General features: G+C 27.5%; 2 protein-coding genes across 3 annotated transcripts in view; one reads left to right on the top strand and one right to left on the bottom strand.

The window, feature by feature from the left end:
* Positions 1 to 20,236, top strand: part of LOC107161411 (uncharacterized) — a 256,312-nt gene that overhangs the window by 59,805 nt on the left and 176,271 nt on the right. The window lies entirely within an intron of this gene.
* Positions 10,473 to 19,304, bottom strand: LOC107161412 (uncharacterized). Its single transcript, XM_089219382.1, has 26 exons — positions 19,174 to 19,304; positions 18,035 to 18,170; positions 17,603 to 17,693; positions 17,421 to 17,532; positions 16,673 to 16,767; positions 16,459 to 16,533; positions 16,296 to 16,394; positions 15,828 to 16,228; positions 15,584 to 15,674; positions 15,372 to 15,480; positions 15,204 to 15,304; positions 15,055 to 15,126; positions 14,866 to 14,958; positions 14,453 to 14,769; positions 13,533 to 13,623; positions 13,351 to 13,462; positions 12,691 to 12,785; positions 12,477 to 12,551; positions 12,313 to 12,411; positions 11,845 to 12,245; positions 11,601 to 11,691; positions 11,389 to 11,497; positions 11,221 to 11,321; positions 11,072 to 11,143; positions 10,883 to 10,975; positions 10,473 to 10,813 (listed from the first exon to the last, which is right to left on the bottom strand). The coding sequence occupies exons 2-26, from the start codon at positions 18,167 to 18,169 to the stop codon at positions 10,545 to 10,547; spliced, it is 3,399 nt and encodes a 1,132-aa protein (XP_089075508.1). The 5' UTR covers position 18,170; positions 19,174 to 19,304; the 3' UTR covers positions 10,473 to 10,544.

Raw genomic sequence — 20,236 nt, 5'->3', positions numbered from 1 at the left:
TTTGTATTTGGGTGAATTAAAAAAAAATGTTATAAGTAATATAAGTTTGCTTTTTATTCCAAATAAAACAATTCATAGATAATCATAGATTATTGATGATTATGTATCAAATTTCTAAATCTTTTCCAATATATTAATTTCTTGTTGATTTTTTACAATTGTTTTATAAATCGAAGGTAAAATTCTAATATACATACATTTTTAAAAGATTTAACTTTTGTTGATTTAAATATTTTTAATTTAGTAAAATATATGCTGAACACATATACAATCCGTGTATTTGTTGGTGGGTCAATTAACAATTGGCACTGACAGCAGGTTTTTGACGAATGAAGCAATGAACCTATTTGCGAGTAAGAGGAATTCGCGAACAATAGAATCGTATTTTAGCCCTGGTTAAAGGGCTGGGAGGAAAATCTCCCGTCGATATATGATAATAGGGGTATAGAAGGGAGACATATAATATGAGTCATTGCCATTCCAAATTGCTGCTTAATAAGGCCATGTCATTAGGCTTCTGACCTTTTGTTCCGACGAGGGTAGGTTAGACTGTTCACTAAAACGATGTGGTTTGGCCATTGACAGAATTTTTTTTATACAATCCGCTGACATGGACAAGTAAAAGCTCTAATACAAATCATATATTATACTGTATTTTGTAAAGGTTTTATTATTTTAATCTTGCACACTGATTAAACGTTACATTGTGGATTTTTTGTTTGAGGTTTAAGTTTAATTTTATGTTTTGATACAAAATATGGTTGTTCTGGTAAATAATAATTTTTTAATTTATACTTTTTCATACATTTTGTATGAGAATAAGTTTTCAATTTTTTGTTCGATATCGTATAAAATTTATAATTTGAGTGATTTTCTATGTAGTGTTTTTTGTAAGGACTTTATTTCAAATAGAAAAAAAAGTATATACCACAACTATATCAATACAAATTATAAAGTAAAATTTATTGTCAATCCGTAACACCAATTTAAATGCGTCATCGCTATACTTCAGTAATGACATAGGTATTAACATATTATAATATGTTAATGAAAAATCCAACAATTTTAAGTATCTAATAATAAATAATTTTAATCAATACCACGGTACGTACTTTAATGTTTATTTAATGTTTTACTTCATCTTGGATTAAATGTTTTATTAAAATAAAAAGTATTTTTATACATTAATGAACGCAGACCGCAAGTAACTTATTCAAAAATATTTCTATTGCTACTATTAATATTCTTTAATACGTATTTGTACACAGTGCATTCTATTTATTATTTAACATTGGATTGTTGTAATTTATGAAAAAATCTTAATAATAATAATTACGGTGGCATTAAATTATGATATCATGGTTAAATTTTTTTACCAAAAGCTTAGATTTAGAATTAATTAATATAGGTAGGTAATAAACAAGTATTCCTTTGAAGTGTTTAATTATTTTGAACAGAAGGTCTAATTATTGAGTAGTTATACACGCATTCGTAATTCATATTGTTACGTTTAAAGGTTCTATTAATATTTTTATCTTTAAACCAGGGAAATTATATTTTATACATAGTTATTTATTAAAAATACAAAGCATATACTGAATTATATAATAAAAAGTAAAGTTTGTTTACAGATTGGCTAGTATATAGTTGAAATAACAAAAATTTGGTTATAAAATAAAATGACACTTGACATTAGATATATTGTTTTTGATGTTTTAGGCTAATTTAAATAAAGAATATCAACATACAATTGTATGATATGATTTATATTTTTTTAGTTTGAGACGTGAATAATTACTTAGAATTTAATCAAAAATTTAAAATATAAAATTTGATACCCGTATGCTGGACTCAAAACAAAATGTTGTTCGGGGTTAACCTTTTTATCACATATCACATAATGTATACCACGCTATATCTGAATATAATTATTGGGTGTCACTTAATTGTGTTAATATTCATTTTAATACTTCTGTTACCGAATACCATACGACTAGTCAGTAATTTGTAAACTACACCTTGCTTCATTTATATAAACCCACCACTGAAAGATGACCCACAATAAAATATAACATATTCGTACAAACTTAGTGCTGAATGGATTGTGGCAAGAATGTCATGTCTCCTGGGCATTGTAGTGACTTTTTCTGCACAAAACAATTTTTTATCATAGAATTTTATTCTCGATTTCTATTTTTATACACCTACCTACCTATTATATTTTATTTTTATTTTTATATGCCAACATAACTGTCACTATTTCTATACAGACTGATACCATGCACAGTCATGTAACACAATTTTTTTCGTAATATTTGTATTTCAATATATAAATAATTTAGAGTTGAAATTGTAATAATTTGTTTATAAGTGTATTTATAACAGAACACTATCCTTAAGCAGTTTTAAATTCAAATGTAATTTAGTTCTCATATTCTCCTCAATAAGTTATGTTTTCGTAAAGGTTATAATATAGGTATTAGTTCATACAATTCGTTGTATGTATTTCAGTATAAATATTTTTATTCCTGAATAATAATTTTTTTGACATTGTAAAAATACTCGATGTATTGACACAATTAAATAAATAAACAAATAAAAAAATTATATTTGACCAAATAGCGTATATTTAATGAGGTATCTACGATGTCAAATGCTTGAAGTCCAATTGTATTAAATCAAAAGTGTGTATTAATAAAATATATTCTGATTGCGTTTTATTAATTGTCGTTTGCCAGTAAATATGAATTAAAACTTTATGTCGGTATTGATGGATATTATATTCGTATCTTTGTAAGTAAGTTTATGGTTGAGGGAAAAACACTTCATAAAATATAATTTCAACTCACGCTGTATTATAATTTTAAAATGTTGTTTACTCATTTTAGTTTACGTTCGCTCACTATCACTAAGCCACCATTAATAATTTGAAACAGGCCTAATTATTATTTAACCTACATACATAACACTATTTTCTGCGTTTCAACAACATTTTACTAGGTCGTTTAGACAACCCTAAGTGTCAGATGGTGGTGATTCCAACCTGGATTTAAAAAAATCAAAATATTAGGTTTTTGTAACACATATTATCATGACATTTTTTTCAATAGCTTCAATGTTTCATTATAATAACTTAACTATAAAGGTTTTTGTGCATACAATTTACGTTTCGAAAATAATCAAAGAAACTATATACAGGCTAGTCGTTAGTAGTAAGTACTTAATGCTTATCAATAGAACACAAACATTCTATTTCTATTTTATTTATACCATACCTCTAACAATCTAGCATTATGTTGGTATTTCAAAATACACGAGAACTTATGAATGGTTTTTTTATAATTTTGAAGTTTATTTTTTCTGAAACGGTTGTTAATTTCATAACATACCTATATATGTATCTAAGTATAGCTCGATGTGTATCTACACATTGAATATATATTAGAGATGTTGGCGCCTATAATTATAGATTAAGTGTAGTGGCTATTTAATTATTTTAATAATAATATTGTCATCATGTAGGTATGTTAGGTATTTCTACAGTCTTCCCCTATAGCTTGGATAATGTTTAAAACAAAAATAATTGTAATTGAGACACATTATTGTACACAATATCTGTTTTTTTTTTTTGTTTTTGATAAGTCCACTTTCCCCTATATCTATAATCTACAATATTATTTTATTAAACCTCCATATTGAAGCGTTCAAAATATTATATAGAGGGTAGCGGGTCTTGGGGTTGTTCAAAAGGGGTACCACACGATTGCGTACGATGCACCTTTTTGAGAACACGGTTGCGTACGTTAACACGAATTTTTTGTATGTGAAATTCAACTAGATAGGTACTGGAAAACATTTCTAGCATATACCTTGTTTTATATGTGCCACTGTATATTCTACAGATTTTAGATTTTGAGTGAACCAAAAACTGTATTTCCGTTATTTCTTTATAATGGACTGTTTTCATGTGGTTTATCGCATGTTATAAATTGTTAATATTGTTGTGATATATATATATATCTGTACCTCGTAAAAATAAATTATCACCGAACAGCAAAATTAGTGAATAAAAAATTAAGTATCTCTCTCACTTAGCGTGGTTTTGACCGAACACCACTCAAAATTATTGTTATCCTATTGCAATGATTCGACAGTAAGGTGGCTTTCAATTGTATTATGGTTAGGGTTAGAATTCCTATGCATAAGCAATAAATTATATATAAGTTAAAAAATCTAAACCTGTAAGATTAAGAATAATAATTACATTTTTCATGTTTAATAAGTTCAAAATCTGTAGTATAAAATGTTGAAATAATATTATACTTAATACTTTTAGATCTACATTCATTATATTTTAATAAATATTTTCCTTTACGGCCTTAATAAAGACTGCTTAGTTTAAAATTTTGGATGCTTAAAATATATAAATTGTATGAAAAAAATTAACTTAGATTACGATACTGTGAATTGCTCTATTAATATAGTTTTTAACCAAACGTTGTTTATTTATCCGATAGAGGCCGCTCTAAATAACAAACATTGCAATATTATTATTTTGTTATTCTAACAATATTATAAATTATAATGTAGGTATTAAGTACCTACTGAGGTCTGAGATTTATTCAATAATAATAATACCTAACACTTTTATTAAAATAAACAACATAATATCACAGATATTATTATCATTCATTAAATTAAGTATTTCATATTTGTTTAATTTTTAACAGTTAAGATTTATAATTCTAGGATTATAAAGCAAATTGGTTTGAAAGTCAAAAACTTAAATAATAAAAACCATAAAAATACTAAAAATGTATTTTGGGTTTTTAACGATTTTATGTTAGGTAGGTTTTCAATAACGGAATTAGTTTTTGCGCTAGGTAATTTATTTGGGCGGTTCCATTTTCCTCCAAAAACGAGGTACCATTTTCCTCCAATGACCATTTTCCTCCACAAAAAAGGGTTGGTTTCCATTTTCCTCCACATTATTTTCGACTAAAGTTGTGTCTATTTTCCTCCAATACTTTAGCAAATATTTTTGTTGTAGTATTAGTGTACAAAAAGTAAAATAATTATCATATTATCATATTATGTCTAATTTTTTTTTTTTAAACAGGTATTCATGATTTGTTGCTGAAATGTCCTATAATTTTAAAAAAATATAATAATATATTCAATTCATTTTTATTTTTATTAACTATTTTATTATTTTATTATTTTATTTATATTGAACATAATACCTGACAAATTTTTTTTCTGCTATGTATAAATTATTTATAGGTACCTATTAACTATTTTATTATTTTATTTATATTAAACATAATGACCTGACAAAAATATTTTTTTTTCTATGCTATAAATAAATTATTTATATTACCTACTTTATTATTTATTGGAGGAAAATGGAAAGTGGAGGAAAATGGTCAGTGGAGGAAAACGGTATCTCGTTTTTGGAGGAAAATGGATACGGCCATTTATTTATTTATTAAGTATTAAACGGGTAAGGCCCTGTTACAATAAACAATAATATTACAATTATTATGATAATGTATAACAAGAAGAATAGCTTTGATAATGATAATAACAATAATAATAAGTATAGTATTAATAGTAAACATAGACATATAAGCAGTGGCGGCTCGAAGGGAGTATATTTGAATCACGTGATTCACAAAAATATTAATGGGTGGTTGGGTGGGTAGGTCTTATAGTTGGAAAAGGTAGATTGGACCATTTTTGCAGGTTGGTATTTAAATATTAAATTATAAATAATAAATATAATTTGTGTACTCAGCAGATAATGTACAATAATAAGTAATAACTAATAACTATATTTTAGGGTGGGTGGTGTAAAAATATTAAACGTGATTCGAGGGAAAAAAAGTTCAAGCCGCCACTGCATATAAGTAAAATGTTTATGGAAATTGGTTGAGATAAAAGACAATGAATAAAAATTATAAAAATAACATAGTGTGTTTAAGCGTTAAGAGTTAAATAATTACAATATGATTTAAATGAATCAAAATTTGGTGAGCTGAACATATCAATTTTAAATGTGTTAACAGTTTTCATTAATCTATTGCAGGGAGTATTATTTGCATAATTAGTAACTTGTAGGCTTAAATGAAAAGTGTTAGTCGATCGCGTGTTAAAAGTGGGAGTATAGAAGGTTAAACGGCTCAAAAAATCGGGACAGTCCACATTACCATTCAAAAGCTTATAAAGGAAACATAAGTCAAGACTTATACGTCTGTATTCCAAAGTCTGGAGGTTTAATAAAGATAGGATTGGATTGTATGTTGTGTGAGGTTCTCTAGGTATGGAACACTTAAATGAGATAAAGCGTAAGAATTTGTTTTTACTTTTTCCAATCTTGTTTTTTTGCCTGTCTGGTAGGGAGACCATACAATAGAACCACATTCACAGATGGGACGTACTGCGATTAATAAAACCTAATAATTTATGTGATTTGTTAATAATCATGTGAATATGACAATCAAATTTTAGCTTTGGGTCAAATAATATACCTAGGTCTTTAATAAGACTATTAGAACGTAGAAGAGACAAATTATTTATAAAATAATTATAGTAAGTAGTCGATCTAGATCTAGTGAAAGTCATTATTTGACATTTATCAATATTGAGTGGTAGATAATTTTTAGTGCACCAATCATATAGGATATTCAAATCATATTGAAGTAAATCAGCATCCTGTTGTGAATTAACTATACGAAAAAATTTGATATCATCTGCAAACATCAGTTTAGAACAGTTATGAAATTTTAAATCATTTATAAATAAATTGAATAAGATTGGAGCTAAGTGAGATCCTTGCGGAACACCAGATGTAATACGCATTGGGGTAGAACTATAATCTTTGTAAGAAATAATATGAAAACGATCTTGGGTAAAGGAAATTAGCCAGTTAAGGAGGGAACCACATACACCGATTTGTTCTAATTTTTTAAATAAAATCTGGTGGTTAACTTTATCAAAAGCTTTGGGAAAATCAGTGTAGATAACGTCAACACTATTACCAATCTTAAGAGCATCACATAAGAAGTGTTGAAAGACCAGCAGATTAGAGATGGTACTCTTATTACGACGGAAACCATGCTGATCATCAACGATAACATTAGCTAAAAGAGGTACGATTTTTGCGGCAATGATAGATTCAAATACCTTGGGTATAATAGAAGGTAGTGAGATTGGTTGGTAATTGGAGGTATTAGACAGATCTGATGATAATTTTGGTACAGGGCGAATATCGCTAGTTTTCCATGCATCAGGAAACATACCAGTAGAAAGCGACAAGTTAAATAGATATAATAAGGGCGGAGAAAAAGTATAAGTACAGTTTTTGAAAAATATACTAGGAATTAAGTCAGGTCCAGGACATGAGCTAGAAGTAAGTGAGTTAAGCGAATTAAAAATATCAAGTAGGTCTATTGTACATGAGTGCAAAGGTGACAGGAGTACTTTTGGTTAATTAAACTGGCTATAATTCAAATTAATATTAATGTTATTTTCATATACACTAGAAATAAAAAGCAGAGAAAGAATTGAAAATATCATTCGGTGAATCAAATTTTTGATTGTTTAAATCAATTTGGTAAAAAGTTAGTTTTGCGTTTGTTATTTATAAACTTCCAAAAATGTTTAGGATTTTTTTGTAAATTATTAATATAAAGTTGATAATCTGATTTTGAGTAGAACTTACATTTGGCATGAAGTTCTGAAAACGCTTTGTAGTCACTCACCAAACCGGTACTCTTATACATTTTATGGGCAATTTTTTTCTTAAAAACTAGAGATTTTAAATTTTTTGAAAACCAAATCGGGTAGTTTGAATGACGTTTAACAATTTTAGTAGCAAAAATATCAATGATTTCATATATAACACAATAAAACATATTTACAGCATCATTTATAGTTAAATTTTTTAATAGATTATTCCAATTAACCGAAGCTAGAGTGAAATTAATATCATAGTAGTCACAGTTATAGAAATTATACGTACATAAATTATATTCAATAGGATTAATTATGGTAATGGGAAAAGAAATAATAAGTAAGCCTGGATGATAGTTATCACAAGGTAGAAGCGGACAATCTGATCGATTGACTGAAACACTGTTTGCATCAGATAAAATTAAATCTAAAATTGAACCATTGTTATTTACAATAAATATGGTTAAATTGATAAATGTTTAAAAAAGATAATTTTGACAGAAATTCAGACTCTGTTAAAGTTAAATTGGATCAACTATGGAAAAAGCCTATAGGGCTAGGGAGCCAAGTTAACTTTGAAAGATTGTAGTCACCAACCATAATTATATTTCTTACATATGGTAAACTAGACAGTAGGCTGCTAACGATATCAAAATGAATATTATAATTGTCGATATCAGAACGAGGTGGAAAATAAACATTACTTACTAGTATATATGAGGTATTAATTTTAATGAGTACAAATAAATGCTCGATAGGACTCGCGGGTACAGATAACAAACAAGAATAATATTTATTATTTACAGATAATAGAACACCGCCGCCTCTTGAACAGATGCTTGTATTAGAGTTACGATCATAGCGATAAGTAGAATAATTATTAAAACCTAATTCCGATGTATTGACATTTGGTGATAACCAAGTTTTAGAGAGACAAATTATATCATAATCAAATAAACATACATTACGCATCAAAACATTTAATTTAGTATTTATTCCTCGGACATTTTGATAGTACTTATATATTTAAGTGATCAGAAACAGGGCCAGTTACTAGTTTTTTGAGATAATTGGGATACCTTTTAAGAAATTGACAGTTAAATCTGTCTCACCAGCTACTTTTCGTTCTTCAAGCTTGGCATAATATACGTTTCGCAGTTGATCACGTTGCATTTGGTTGCGGTCCGGAGAAATACGAATGGAGCAGTAATTTGGAGTTGAACGCAATTTGTGTTTGTTTTTCAAAATTACGAAAACATCAGATGCATCTTGCAGAACAATTTTTAACGGCCGAGGTTTTGTAGATTTTCTACCTAATCTGATGATGGCTGTAGGAGTCATAACAATTGATAGACTATCAAAAATAGATTTAATTACAGAAGAATCATTTGCCGAGGTATTATCATCAGATTCCGGAACATTGAATATAATCATATTACGTGATCTTAACTGTCTGTCAGAAACTTCGGATATTATGTTGTTATCTGCTAAGGTATCCGTGGACTCCAATTTAGATAAGCGGGTTTCAATTAAAGTTACTTTATCTTCAAGTGAGGTGGTACGAACGCCTAGGTCACGCTATTGATTTGAAACATCATCAATTTTTCTATTGAGTTTTACAAAAAACTGTTCATGTTTAGAAAGAGTAGATTTAATTTCATTAACTGCAGTAAGAATGTAATCAATTTTAGTTGAGTAGTCAATGTCCGAAGGAGTGGGCAATGTGGTTTTCTTGACTACAAGTTTTGCAGCTTCACAGGTGGTGCATAGCCATAAACTAACTCGTTTTTTTAAAGAGTCACCAGAGAAGCTAGAAAGAGAAGTACAAGCGATATGCAAACCGTTTTGACATTTAACGCACTTTACAAGGTTAAAGTCGTTCAGAGAACAGTTGCACTTTGTACACTGCATATTATAAAGTTAGATAACGGAACAAATAAAACAGAATACGTCCAAAACGAACAAAGGTCGAACAAAGACTCAATACTTATTATTTTTCTAACACATTGTTCTAGTAGGTACTATTTAAGGTAAAATTTAAATTCTGGCTATCGTCTAACTTGAAAAGGTTTATACTTTCAGATAAACTAAACAAATTATTGAAAATCAACGTATCATTATATCAATGAGGATGAGAAATTTTCCTGTTAAGTCTTTTCATTGATTTAACAAACCGTATATCAATCTCCGTAAATTTGTGCCGTACAGCAGATTTGTTGAAAAGTATTATTGTTGAGTTAGCTACTAAAATATTAAATCAAATTTTCAAATTTTCTAGAATTGTGGAAAATTGGAAAACCCATCACCAACACCCTAAATATTAAGCTAATCTAAGTTCATGTTAATAAGTAAAAAATAATTATAAATATTCCCATTTTCCCTAAATTTTCTTTTGTATTTCTTAATCATTTTTTAAAATACTGAAAATTTTATATTTTGACCTCTTAAGCTATACAAATTTGGGTATCGAATCATTATTTCTGCTATTTAACACTATACAAAATATATGTTATAAAATCGATACATACATCGCTCATCGATACTAAGAATGAAAACACTGACATTTTTAAAGTTTCTATCAATGAGTCTACCTCTAATAAGTAGTAGGTAACCACTTTAAATACTAAATATTAAAACGAATATGACATCAAAAAACATACATAGATAATATTGTACCTAATACTTTATATTCACATAGGGGACGGCAAGGATAAGCAATAAAATGAAATACAAAAAAATAATGCAAGATATTTATATTTATTAATTAAATTGACTGTAATGACAGATTGTATTGACTTATTATAAATGAATTAATCACAATTAATGCTAACTGACTTACTCGACGATTTAATAGTAGTGGTTAAACTACTCGTGCTACTACTCCAATAGGAAGTTTGCGATTCAAAACTTAATTTATCAAATACGTAATCTTCGTCTATAATATAAGAATGATCTATATGGAACAAGTGATTTGGATTAAAACCACAATTCAATAATTGTTGAGTAATAGATTTCAGAGTATCCAGGCTTGGCGATATCTGTCTTGTGAAAACATAGACTTGATGTTCATCATCTGAACCTGTGTAAATCAAAATACTCCTTAATACAAAACTGTCCACATATAATTATGTGTCATGTGAGTACTAACTTATGAACGGGTTCTTGTACTGGTTTAAAATACTGATAATTAAATATTCATTCTCTTTGTATCCGATAATAGATGTTATGATTTGTTTTTTGTCTAAATTTTAGTACATAAATTATAAATTATTAACATACAGTTACAGCATAAGTTCAATTAAAATATTTCACTCATTTAAAAATTAAAAATAATTACATAAATCTGAGGGTGATTTGCATATCATTCCATCGATACTTAAAGGACTGATTTCCTCAACATCTTGTTCATCTATAAGTAATAAAATCATAATTTAAAGAACAATTTGTATTATTGAGTTCACATAAATGGAGAATTGTAGATCTTACAATATCCTTCACTATAAAATGCGAACAAGGATTGAGAATGGGGATGGCCTTCAGGAAAAACTGAAGAAATATAGCTCTTCGTTAATAGCACTTCACCGGTCCTATAATAATATAAGAATAATTTATTATTGCATTGTAAAATAAAAAAAACATAACTTCAAAGTTTACCTCATATTGTAACCACGTTCCGTCACCATATAATGAGAATTATGATCCCATTTATTCGATGATAAATCCTCAAAAAAGATTTCTAATGAACCAGCAGGGAATGCAGTATCTAAAAAAAATTGTATATTAAATATTAATTTATTCAGTAGCAAATGATCATCACAAAAAGTTAACAATATATTAGCTATCTTTATAGCCTTATAGGAACTTACTTAAAAGGCCAAATCTTGACTTGGGAGTATTGTAAAACGAACAAGGTGAAGCTTGGTGCAGGTAATATTTTCCAGAAATTGCTTTACTAAGCTGAAAACAATAAGTGCTATTATTCATATTCAATTTGGAAATTAATTATTTTAAATCAATACAAGTTTAAATCGTCCATTGCAACATGAACAAACCAAATAGATACTGGTTAACATGCAGAATATTTTATAATATTTAAACATTTATTATTACTGTTTGGTCATCCAGGCCCTTTAAGATTTTGATTTTCGGGAATAAGTCATATGGTTCGACATCATATTGGCTAGAGAATTCTGTACTTTTCTCGATTATCACAGTGGATTTCGTTGTTGTTGAAGTGATTGTTGAAGAACGACCGGTGTCGCTAACAACTGATTTTGTTTCTGTTTTCGAAGAGATGGATTTTTCAATTACGCCATTGACAGCATCAGGTGAAGTTGGTGTTTTTGAAGGTACTGTCAGTGAAGGAATTGGTGTTGATTCTATCGAATGATCAACACTTACCAAGAAGTTACAGCTAAGACCACTTTTCTCAATGTCTTTGTATGCTTTATCATAAATACTCCAATCAGGTTTAACATCCCTCGTTACTACCCAAAGGATATAAGGACTTCCTGAAATTTATTTTTATAATTGTATTTCATTTTGAAGTAGTTGAATTACGTTTATTAAAATTATTACCACCAAAGAAGTTGTCATACTGGTTGATAACAGCTAACACCATATACTCTTTCCAACAGTCATCAGCCCCGATTACAGCGATTGTGTATTCTCTCTCACCTGATATAAATATATGAATGTGCGATATCAGAAGTGTTATAATTAGTTGTATTATATGAACTTACAGATACCCTGGCCGATCTTATGCCTGATCAAATCATTGTCATTAAATGGATTTTTTTCGATAATTGGTTTTGTATCTGAAAATATATTTTACTGAATCAATTACTGTGTAATTGGATTATTGTTCGTGGTACAGTAACAAATTACTTTGTTTAAATCTATAAAAAAATTGCTCAAAGCATTATGATAAATATGTAATAACTTTAATATACTTACAATATTTTTGACTACCGACGTTAAAGATTGCATATTTACTGGAATTTCCGTATGCTGGACTCAATAATGCTTTTTGGATTTCTGTAGTCTGGGTACTGATGATAAAAAACTTATTATTATAAATAACTAAGTATAACTATGTTCGTAAAATATGTTGAATACATTTAATCTTTTTTAAATCACATTATTATAGGCTGTATAGTGTTTTAACTTTTAAATAAAAATAAAAATGTATAGTGGGAATCTTTTAATACTTTTATCATTATTCAACAAATTGTAAATTATAAAAAAAATTTCCAACTAAGAGGCGTTGCCTGTATTATGAAATCGGTTGTGTGTGAGGGGAGGGAGTAAAAATAAATTAAACTAAATTTATTACCACTTTTGTGTTCAAATGAATTAAACATTACATTAATTATAAGAAGAATAATGCTAATAGGTGAAGGGGAGTTAAACATCCAAAACATCACCATGTCCACAAATCTGGTCTAACTTGTAATACAATTTGATATTTTTCATTATTAATTTCATTCAATTCATTAGATAATTTAACATATTGGCAGTATGGTGTGTGTTATTCTCTGATGATTTTATTTGTTAAATTGACAACATTCTGGTTTTAACCTTTTTATTTAAATTTTTTATGTTGTTAATACTCACTAAAGATTGTATGATATATCAGTCATTTCGAATTCAATGTTGTAATCTGTATCGTCACATGGCGTTGTATCCTTGAATACCAACTGATTGTTGGTACAAGGAAAACTGTTACCTGTTATATAAGGCTTGAAATTAAAATTTCAATATTTTTAATAAGTGTTTAATATTAAAATATTACATACAGAACAGCCCAGTTTGTAATGGGTTGTTTCCATTTATATAAACTGGAGTAGTCATTTGTAGATTCCATTTTCCTTGGAATGCAATGGTAGCCTATAAATATTAAATACCTTAATTAACTACTGTATAAGAGAATAATAAAATATTTTAACATAATCCAATAATTAAATGGACAGATCATAGAGAGAGAGAGAGTTAGGTGTCCAATGCTGTTAGTAGAGACCTAATCATCTATACTTATTAATATCGGTAGTGAGATAGAACAATAGAAGTTCACAAATAATAATTACAACATTATTTTTAAATAGGGGAAAGTCCGTAACAGTTTTACTCATTACCCAATAGTAATAATCGTGTACATTGTAATTGAATAGGCAATTGTAAATCATTTGATATTCGAAAAAAAGATTTTGAATAGTTATTATAATATGTATGTATTTATGTTAATTATTTTGAAATTTTTTTTATACATAACTGATACGGTAAAATTATAAGCAATATCACACAGTTAACTAACTTGTTTTGAAAATTTCGTAGTGTAAGTAATGTAGGATATAATAGAATTCATTAATGTTTAAAATAACCACAAAAAATAATTATGAATTTAAAAAAATAACTTAAATATTTGTACTTTTTAGGATTATTGAATTTTGTCAAAATTTGTACTTAAAATGCTTAAAAATAAATCGTCAATATGTATTTTTATATTTTTGATCTGAAATATAAAAAACTAATAAGGAACCTTGTAAGAACATTTCTAACTATTTCATTTGGTGAAAAAGTTTTATGGATGTTCATAGAAAAAAACTAAATATTTGAAATATCTATAAATAATTCAAATAGTGTTAAAGTAATTTGCAACTTATACATTGTTTAAAAAATAGTTGATATACAAATTAAGATTTTAAGCTTAAATACTTACTAATTGACTTTTAAAAGTTTTAACTTTCCAGTCTTTTGGACATATTGATGGAAGAGCAATTATAGGGGAATCTTTTTCTATGTTGAGTCCACGTGTGGAAACTATACTCTTAGTCACAGAAAAGTTGGTCGTCTTTAACTCATAATCCTTTTTATTAAACGTAAATTTATCGTTAATTGGTTTCGTTTGATCAATTTTGATAAAAATATTTGGGTTAAGTCCGGCACGCAAGATATCTTGTGTAAAACGATTCAATGTAGTCTTAGATGGATTTTTTTCTCTAGTAAAAACATAGACTAGTGGTACTTGTTTTTTTGCTGAAAAGTTAAAACAATACATACGTATAAAGCAAGGAGAGCCTAAAAAATATTTTAATCTTTAATATAAGTATTATTGATTGTATAAATACTAACTAAAGAACGGGTTCTTGTACTGGTTTAAAATACTGATAATTAAATATTCATTCTCTTTGTATCCAATAATGGCTGCTATGATTTGTTTTTTGTCTAAATTTTAGTATATAAATTATAAATTATTAACATATAGGTACAACATAAGTTCAATTAAAATATTTCACTCATTTAAAAATTAAACATAATTACATAAATCTGAGGGTGATTTGCATATCATTCCATCGATACTTAAAGGACTAATTTCCTCAACATCTTGTTCATCTATAAGTAATAAAATCATAATTTAAAGAACAATTTGTATTATTGAGTTCACATAAATGGAGAATTGTAAATCTTACAATATCCTTCAGTATGAATTGCGAACAAGGATTGAGAATGGGGATGGCCTTCAGGAAAAACTGAAGAAATATAGCTCTTCGTTAATAGCACTTCACCGGTCCTAAAATAATATAAGAATAATTTATTATTGCATTGTAAAATAAAAAAAACATAACCTCAAAGTTTACCTCATATTGTAACCACGTTCCATCACCATATGATGAGAATTATAATCCCATTTATTCGATGATAAATCCTCAAAAAAGATTTCTAATGAACCAGCAGGGAATGCAGTATCTAAAAAAAATTGTATATTAAATATTAATTTATTCAGTAGCAAATGAACATCACAAAAAGTTAACAATGTATAAGCTATCGTTGTAGCCTTATAGGAACTTACTTAAAAGGCCAAATCTTGACTTGGGAGTATTGTAAAACGAACAAGGTGAAGCTTGGTGCAGGTAATATTTTCCAGAAAATGCTTTACTAAGCTGAAAACAATAAATGCTATTATTCATATTTATTTTGGAAATTAATTATTTTAAATCAATACAAGTTTAAATCGTCCATTGCAACATGAACAAACCAAATAGATACTCGTTAACATGCAGGATATTTTATAATATTTAAACATTTATTATTACTGTTTGGTCATCCAGGCCCTTTAAGATTTGGTAATTCGGGCATAAGTCATATGGTTCGTATTCATACTGGCTAGTGAATTCTGTACTTTTCTGGATTATCACAGTGGATGTCGTTGTTGTTGAAGTGATTGTTGAAGAACGACCGGTGTCGCTAACAACTGATTTTGTTTCTGTTTTCGAAGAGATGGATTTTTCAATTACGCCATTGACAGCATCAGGTGAAGTTGGTGTTTTTGAAGGTACTGTCAGTGAAGGAATTGGTGTTGATTCTATCGAATGATCAACACTTACCAAAAAGTTACAGCTAAGACCACTTTTCTCAATGTCTTTGTATGCTTTATCATAAGTACTCCAATCAGGGTTAGCATCTCTCGTTACTACCCAAAGGATATAAGGACTTCCTGAAATTTATTTTTATAATTGTATTTCATTTTGAAGTAGTTGAATTACGTTTATTAAAATTATTACCGCCAAAGAAGTTGTCATACTGGTTGATAACAGCTAACACCATATACTCTTTCCAACAGTCATCAGCCCCGATTACAGCGATTGTGTATTCTATCTCACCTGATATAAATATGAATGTGTGATATCAAAAGGTATTATAATTAGTTGTATTATATGAACTTACAGATACCCTGGCCGATCTTATGCCTGATTAATTCATTGTCATTAAATGGATTTTTTTCGATAATTGTGTTTGTATCTGAAAATATATTTTACTTAATCAATTACTGTGTAATTGGATTACTGTACGTGGTACAGTAACAAATTAATTTGTTTAAATCTAAAAAAAAATTGCTCAATGTATTATGATAAATATGTAAAAACTTTAATATACTTACAATATTTTTGACTACCGACGTTAAAGATTGCATATGGACTGGAATTTCCGTATGCTGGACTCAATAATGCTTTTTGGATTTCTGTAGTCTGGGTACTGATGATAAAAAACTTATTATTATAAATAACTAAGTATAACTATGTACGTAAAAAATGTTGAATACATTTAATCTTTTTTAAATCACAAATAAAATAAAAATAAAAATGTATAGTAGGGATCTTATACAGTGAAACCTCTAAATACCGGACACTCTCGGTCGCTTAAATGTCGTCCGCTATTTGGAGGTGTCCGCTATTGATAGGTGTCCGTTAAAGGAGGTTTCACTGTAATACTTTTATCACTATTCAACAAATTGTAAATTATAAAAAAAAATTCCAACTTAGTGGCGTTGCCTGGATTATGAAATCGGTTGTGTGTGAGGGGAGGGGGTAAATATAAATTAAACTAAATTTAATACTATTTTTGTGTTCAAATAAATTAAACATTACATTTATAAGAAGAATAATGCTAACATGTGAAAGGGAGTTAAACATCCAAAAAATCACCATGTCCACAAAACTGGTCTAACTTGTAATACAATTTGATATTTTTCATTATTAATTTCGTTCAATTCATTAGATAATTTAACATATTGGCAGTACCTATAGTGTGTGTTATTCTCTGATGATTTTATTTGTTAAATTGACAACATTCTGGTTTTAATCTTTTTATTTTATTTTTTTTAAATTTTCTATGTAGTTAATACTCACTAGAGATTGTATGATATATCAGTCATTTCGAATTCAATGTTGTAATCTTTATCGTCACATGGTGTTGTATCCTTGAATTCCAATTGATTGTCGGTACAAGGAAAACTGTTACCTGTTATATAAGGATTGATATTAAAATTTCAATATTTTTAATAAATGTTCAATATTAATAATTTACATACAGAAGAGCCCGGTTTTTAATGGGTTTTGTCCTTCCATGTATGTTGGTGTTGCAAGTTGTAGATACCATTTTCCTTGGAATGCTATTGTTGCCTGGACGCAAAATATATTTTGTATATTAACAATATTATAATACGTTTTATGAATTTTACTAATGATTTTTGTTTCTTCGAAACCTTTTTTATAAATATTCAATTACATCTATGTATTCATTTTTTTACTAAACATTTAAACATTATGTTGACATATTTTTTTATCATTAAGTTTTCATAATTGTATCATTTATTAATGATGCCATGAAGAAAATGGCTGAAGTATTATTATTAGTTATTGAATACTATTTTGGAATTTAATATATAATTGTATGTTTTCTCTACATGTATTATTATTATTTCATCATAGAAAAAAGTTATATACATTTTTTTCATACTTACGTATTGCGAATCAAATTTTTTAATATTCCATTTTGGGGGGCAAAATTTAGGCAAACTGTGAGCACAACTCTTTTTTTTTAATGGACATGCCACAGCAGCACCAATAATGACGCAAAGAATCAGTACAGCCCTCATCCTAATAATGTAAACATAATATTAGTAATAAAAAAGTGTATATTGTTTTTTTTTTCTGTACCATTATTATACGAGTTTGTTTATCTGTCCTAATATTTTAAAACAGTACACAATAAACTCAATTAAGTAAAGGTTTCATTATTATTCATAGTATAATGAATTCTGTAATGTTATAATGATTATTATTTTTAGAATTGATACTTTAATTAAACCATTTTATTGTTGATATTTTGTTTCAATCCATACAGTTTTACAAATAAATAGTTCTTATTTGTATTTATTTGTTCTTATTAGTAATTTTATTTAAATTTATCACTATTGATTGGTAAATCATAGTGCAGATTTTATTGAAATATTAATCACTTTCAGCATTATTAATTTTTAAAATTTTTTATCATTTAAATAATTTTAATAATAATGATAACGACATTATTAAAAGCTCAATTGGTTTTGATACTTCATACAAATATTATCTTGATTACTCGTGTTATAAGTTATAATTTAATACAAATTGGTTCTTTTAAGTTTCCAAGCCTATCATAATATTAACAATATATAAAAAAAATAGTGTTTTAAATTTAAATAATTTATTTTAACCTAACAATGATCGATATAAACAATTATTAAAATTAAAGTAAAAGTAAATTTTTTTTTATATTTATAATTGAGTATTCAAACAATTAGGACTGTGGTTTATTATGTTTTGAGAAACAGTCGAATAATACATTAATTGTATCTAAATAAGTAGATAACATCAATTATTATGCATAACAAACTACAACAACTATCTCAGATAACTGATATATATTATTACTTTGATAAAAAAAAAAAAAACTATTTAAGTACTAAACAATTATTTTGGTTTTTTCTAATGCAGTGTTCTTTTGTATATAAATATTTTACATATAATAAATAAAATAATATTCATATTTTGTTTAGGTATAAATATGTATTCCTATATAATAATTGTAATAAAGTTTAATTGTATATTAACAAAAGCTTACCTGTTAGTTGCCTTTGACCGGTTTCCAACAAGACGAACTGAAAATTGATTCTAGATTTGTTAGTACCCCTTATTTATACTCAAAAACTGTAGTAAATATTTATTTTATATGAACTAAAAAATCAATCAATGTCAACGTCAGTGTTTACAAAATTAACAATATGATCTGAATTTTTTTTATTTGATTTAACGAATGTTCAATAATGCAAAATGTATGAAAAATGCCTACTATTTGTTCGAAACATTGTAAACACAAAAATACATATTATTTTATTTTGAATAATAATTGTATTCTTATTTATTTTAATTCTTCCACAATTTCAAATTTATTATTATAGATTATGTGTTGTGGAGCAATGAATGCATTGATTTTATAATGATGCGTGTATTTGTTGCGTCTGTCATTATCACCTTTTGGACAGTAAAAATGCTTCGATTTTCTTCAACAGTATCTTTTCTGATAGGCATGTGAATCTAATTGTCATTTCGTGGGTTTTAAGAGTAAAATATTATAAACATTTTTCAAAAGTGATTGGAAAAATAAACAAAAAATTAAGGAATAACGTAAATTTTATGCAAAATCAATTTTGGTTTTTGTTGTAACATTAAAAAAAATAGTGTGCAAGTGATTATATCGCACTGCTGTATAGTAGAGATGGCGAGTAGGACAGAAGATGGTTTGTCAGTCTAGAATATATTGTATTAAATATATATTTAATTAAATTATGATATGTATATTTTTTTTTTTATACAAATAATTAAATTTTAAGTTTCGGACGACTTGCATATTCCCATACGGCAAAGTTAATACATTTTTTCCGTAAGTGTTGCATGTAGTTATCATAATATCTTATATCATACATTTCAGTGGCGTCATTTGGGGGGGGGGCAGGCGGGGGCAATTGCCCCACCCTTGATTTTTTGCGGGCCGGTCAAATTTTTGGTATGATAGGGGCACAGGGCCGCTGGAATGGTGGCTTCGCTCATAGTAGAGCTATATAAAAATATTTATAGAGCCTTACTCATAGTGGACCACTCGCCCTAATCTCATAATCGTAGAACGC

The sequence above is a fragment of the Diuraphis noxia genome, unplaced genomic scaffold (genome assembly GCF_037042655.1).
Source record: "Diuraphis noxia isolate RWA-SAM2 unplaced genomic scaffold, SU_Dnox_SAM2 contig0002, whole genome shotgun sequence".
In the NCBI taxonomy this organism is placed as follows: Eukaryota; Metazoa; Arthropoda; class Insecta; order Hemiptera; family Aphididae; genus Diuraphis; species Diuraphis noxia.
This window is presented reverse-complemented; position numbering and strand designations above follow the sequence as displayed.

Coding starts and splice junctions, on each gene's coding strand:
- LOC107161412 (XM_089219382.1), bottom strand. CDS start 18,169: ATGAGGGCTGTACTGATTCTTTGCGTCATTATTGGTGCTGCTGTGGCA. Junction 15,481..15,583: donor GTCAAGATTTGGCCTTTTAA/GTAAGTTCCTAT, acceptor AATTTTTTTTAG/ATACTGCATTCCCTGCTGGT. Junction 12,552..12,690: donor CGTCGGTAGTCAAAAATATT/GTAAGTATATTA, acceptor ATATATTTTCAG/ATACAAAACCAATTATCGAA.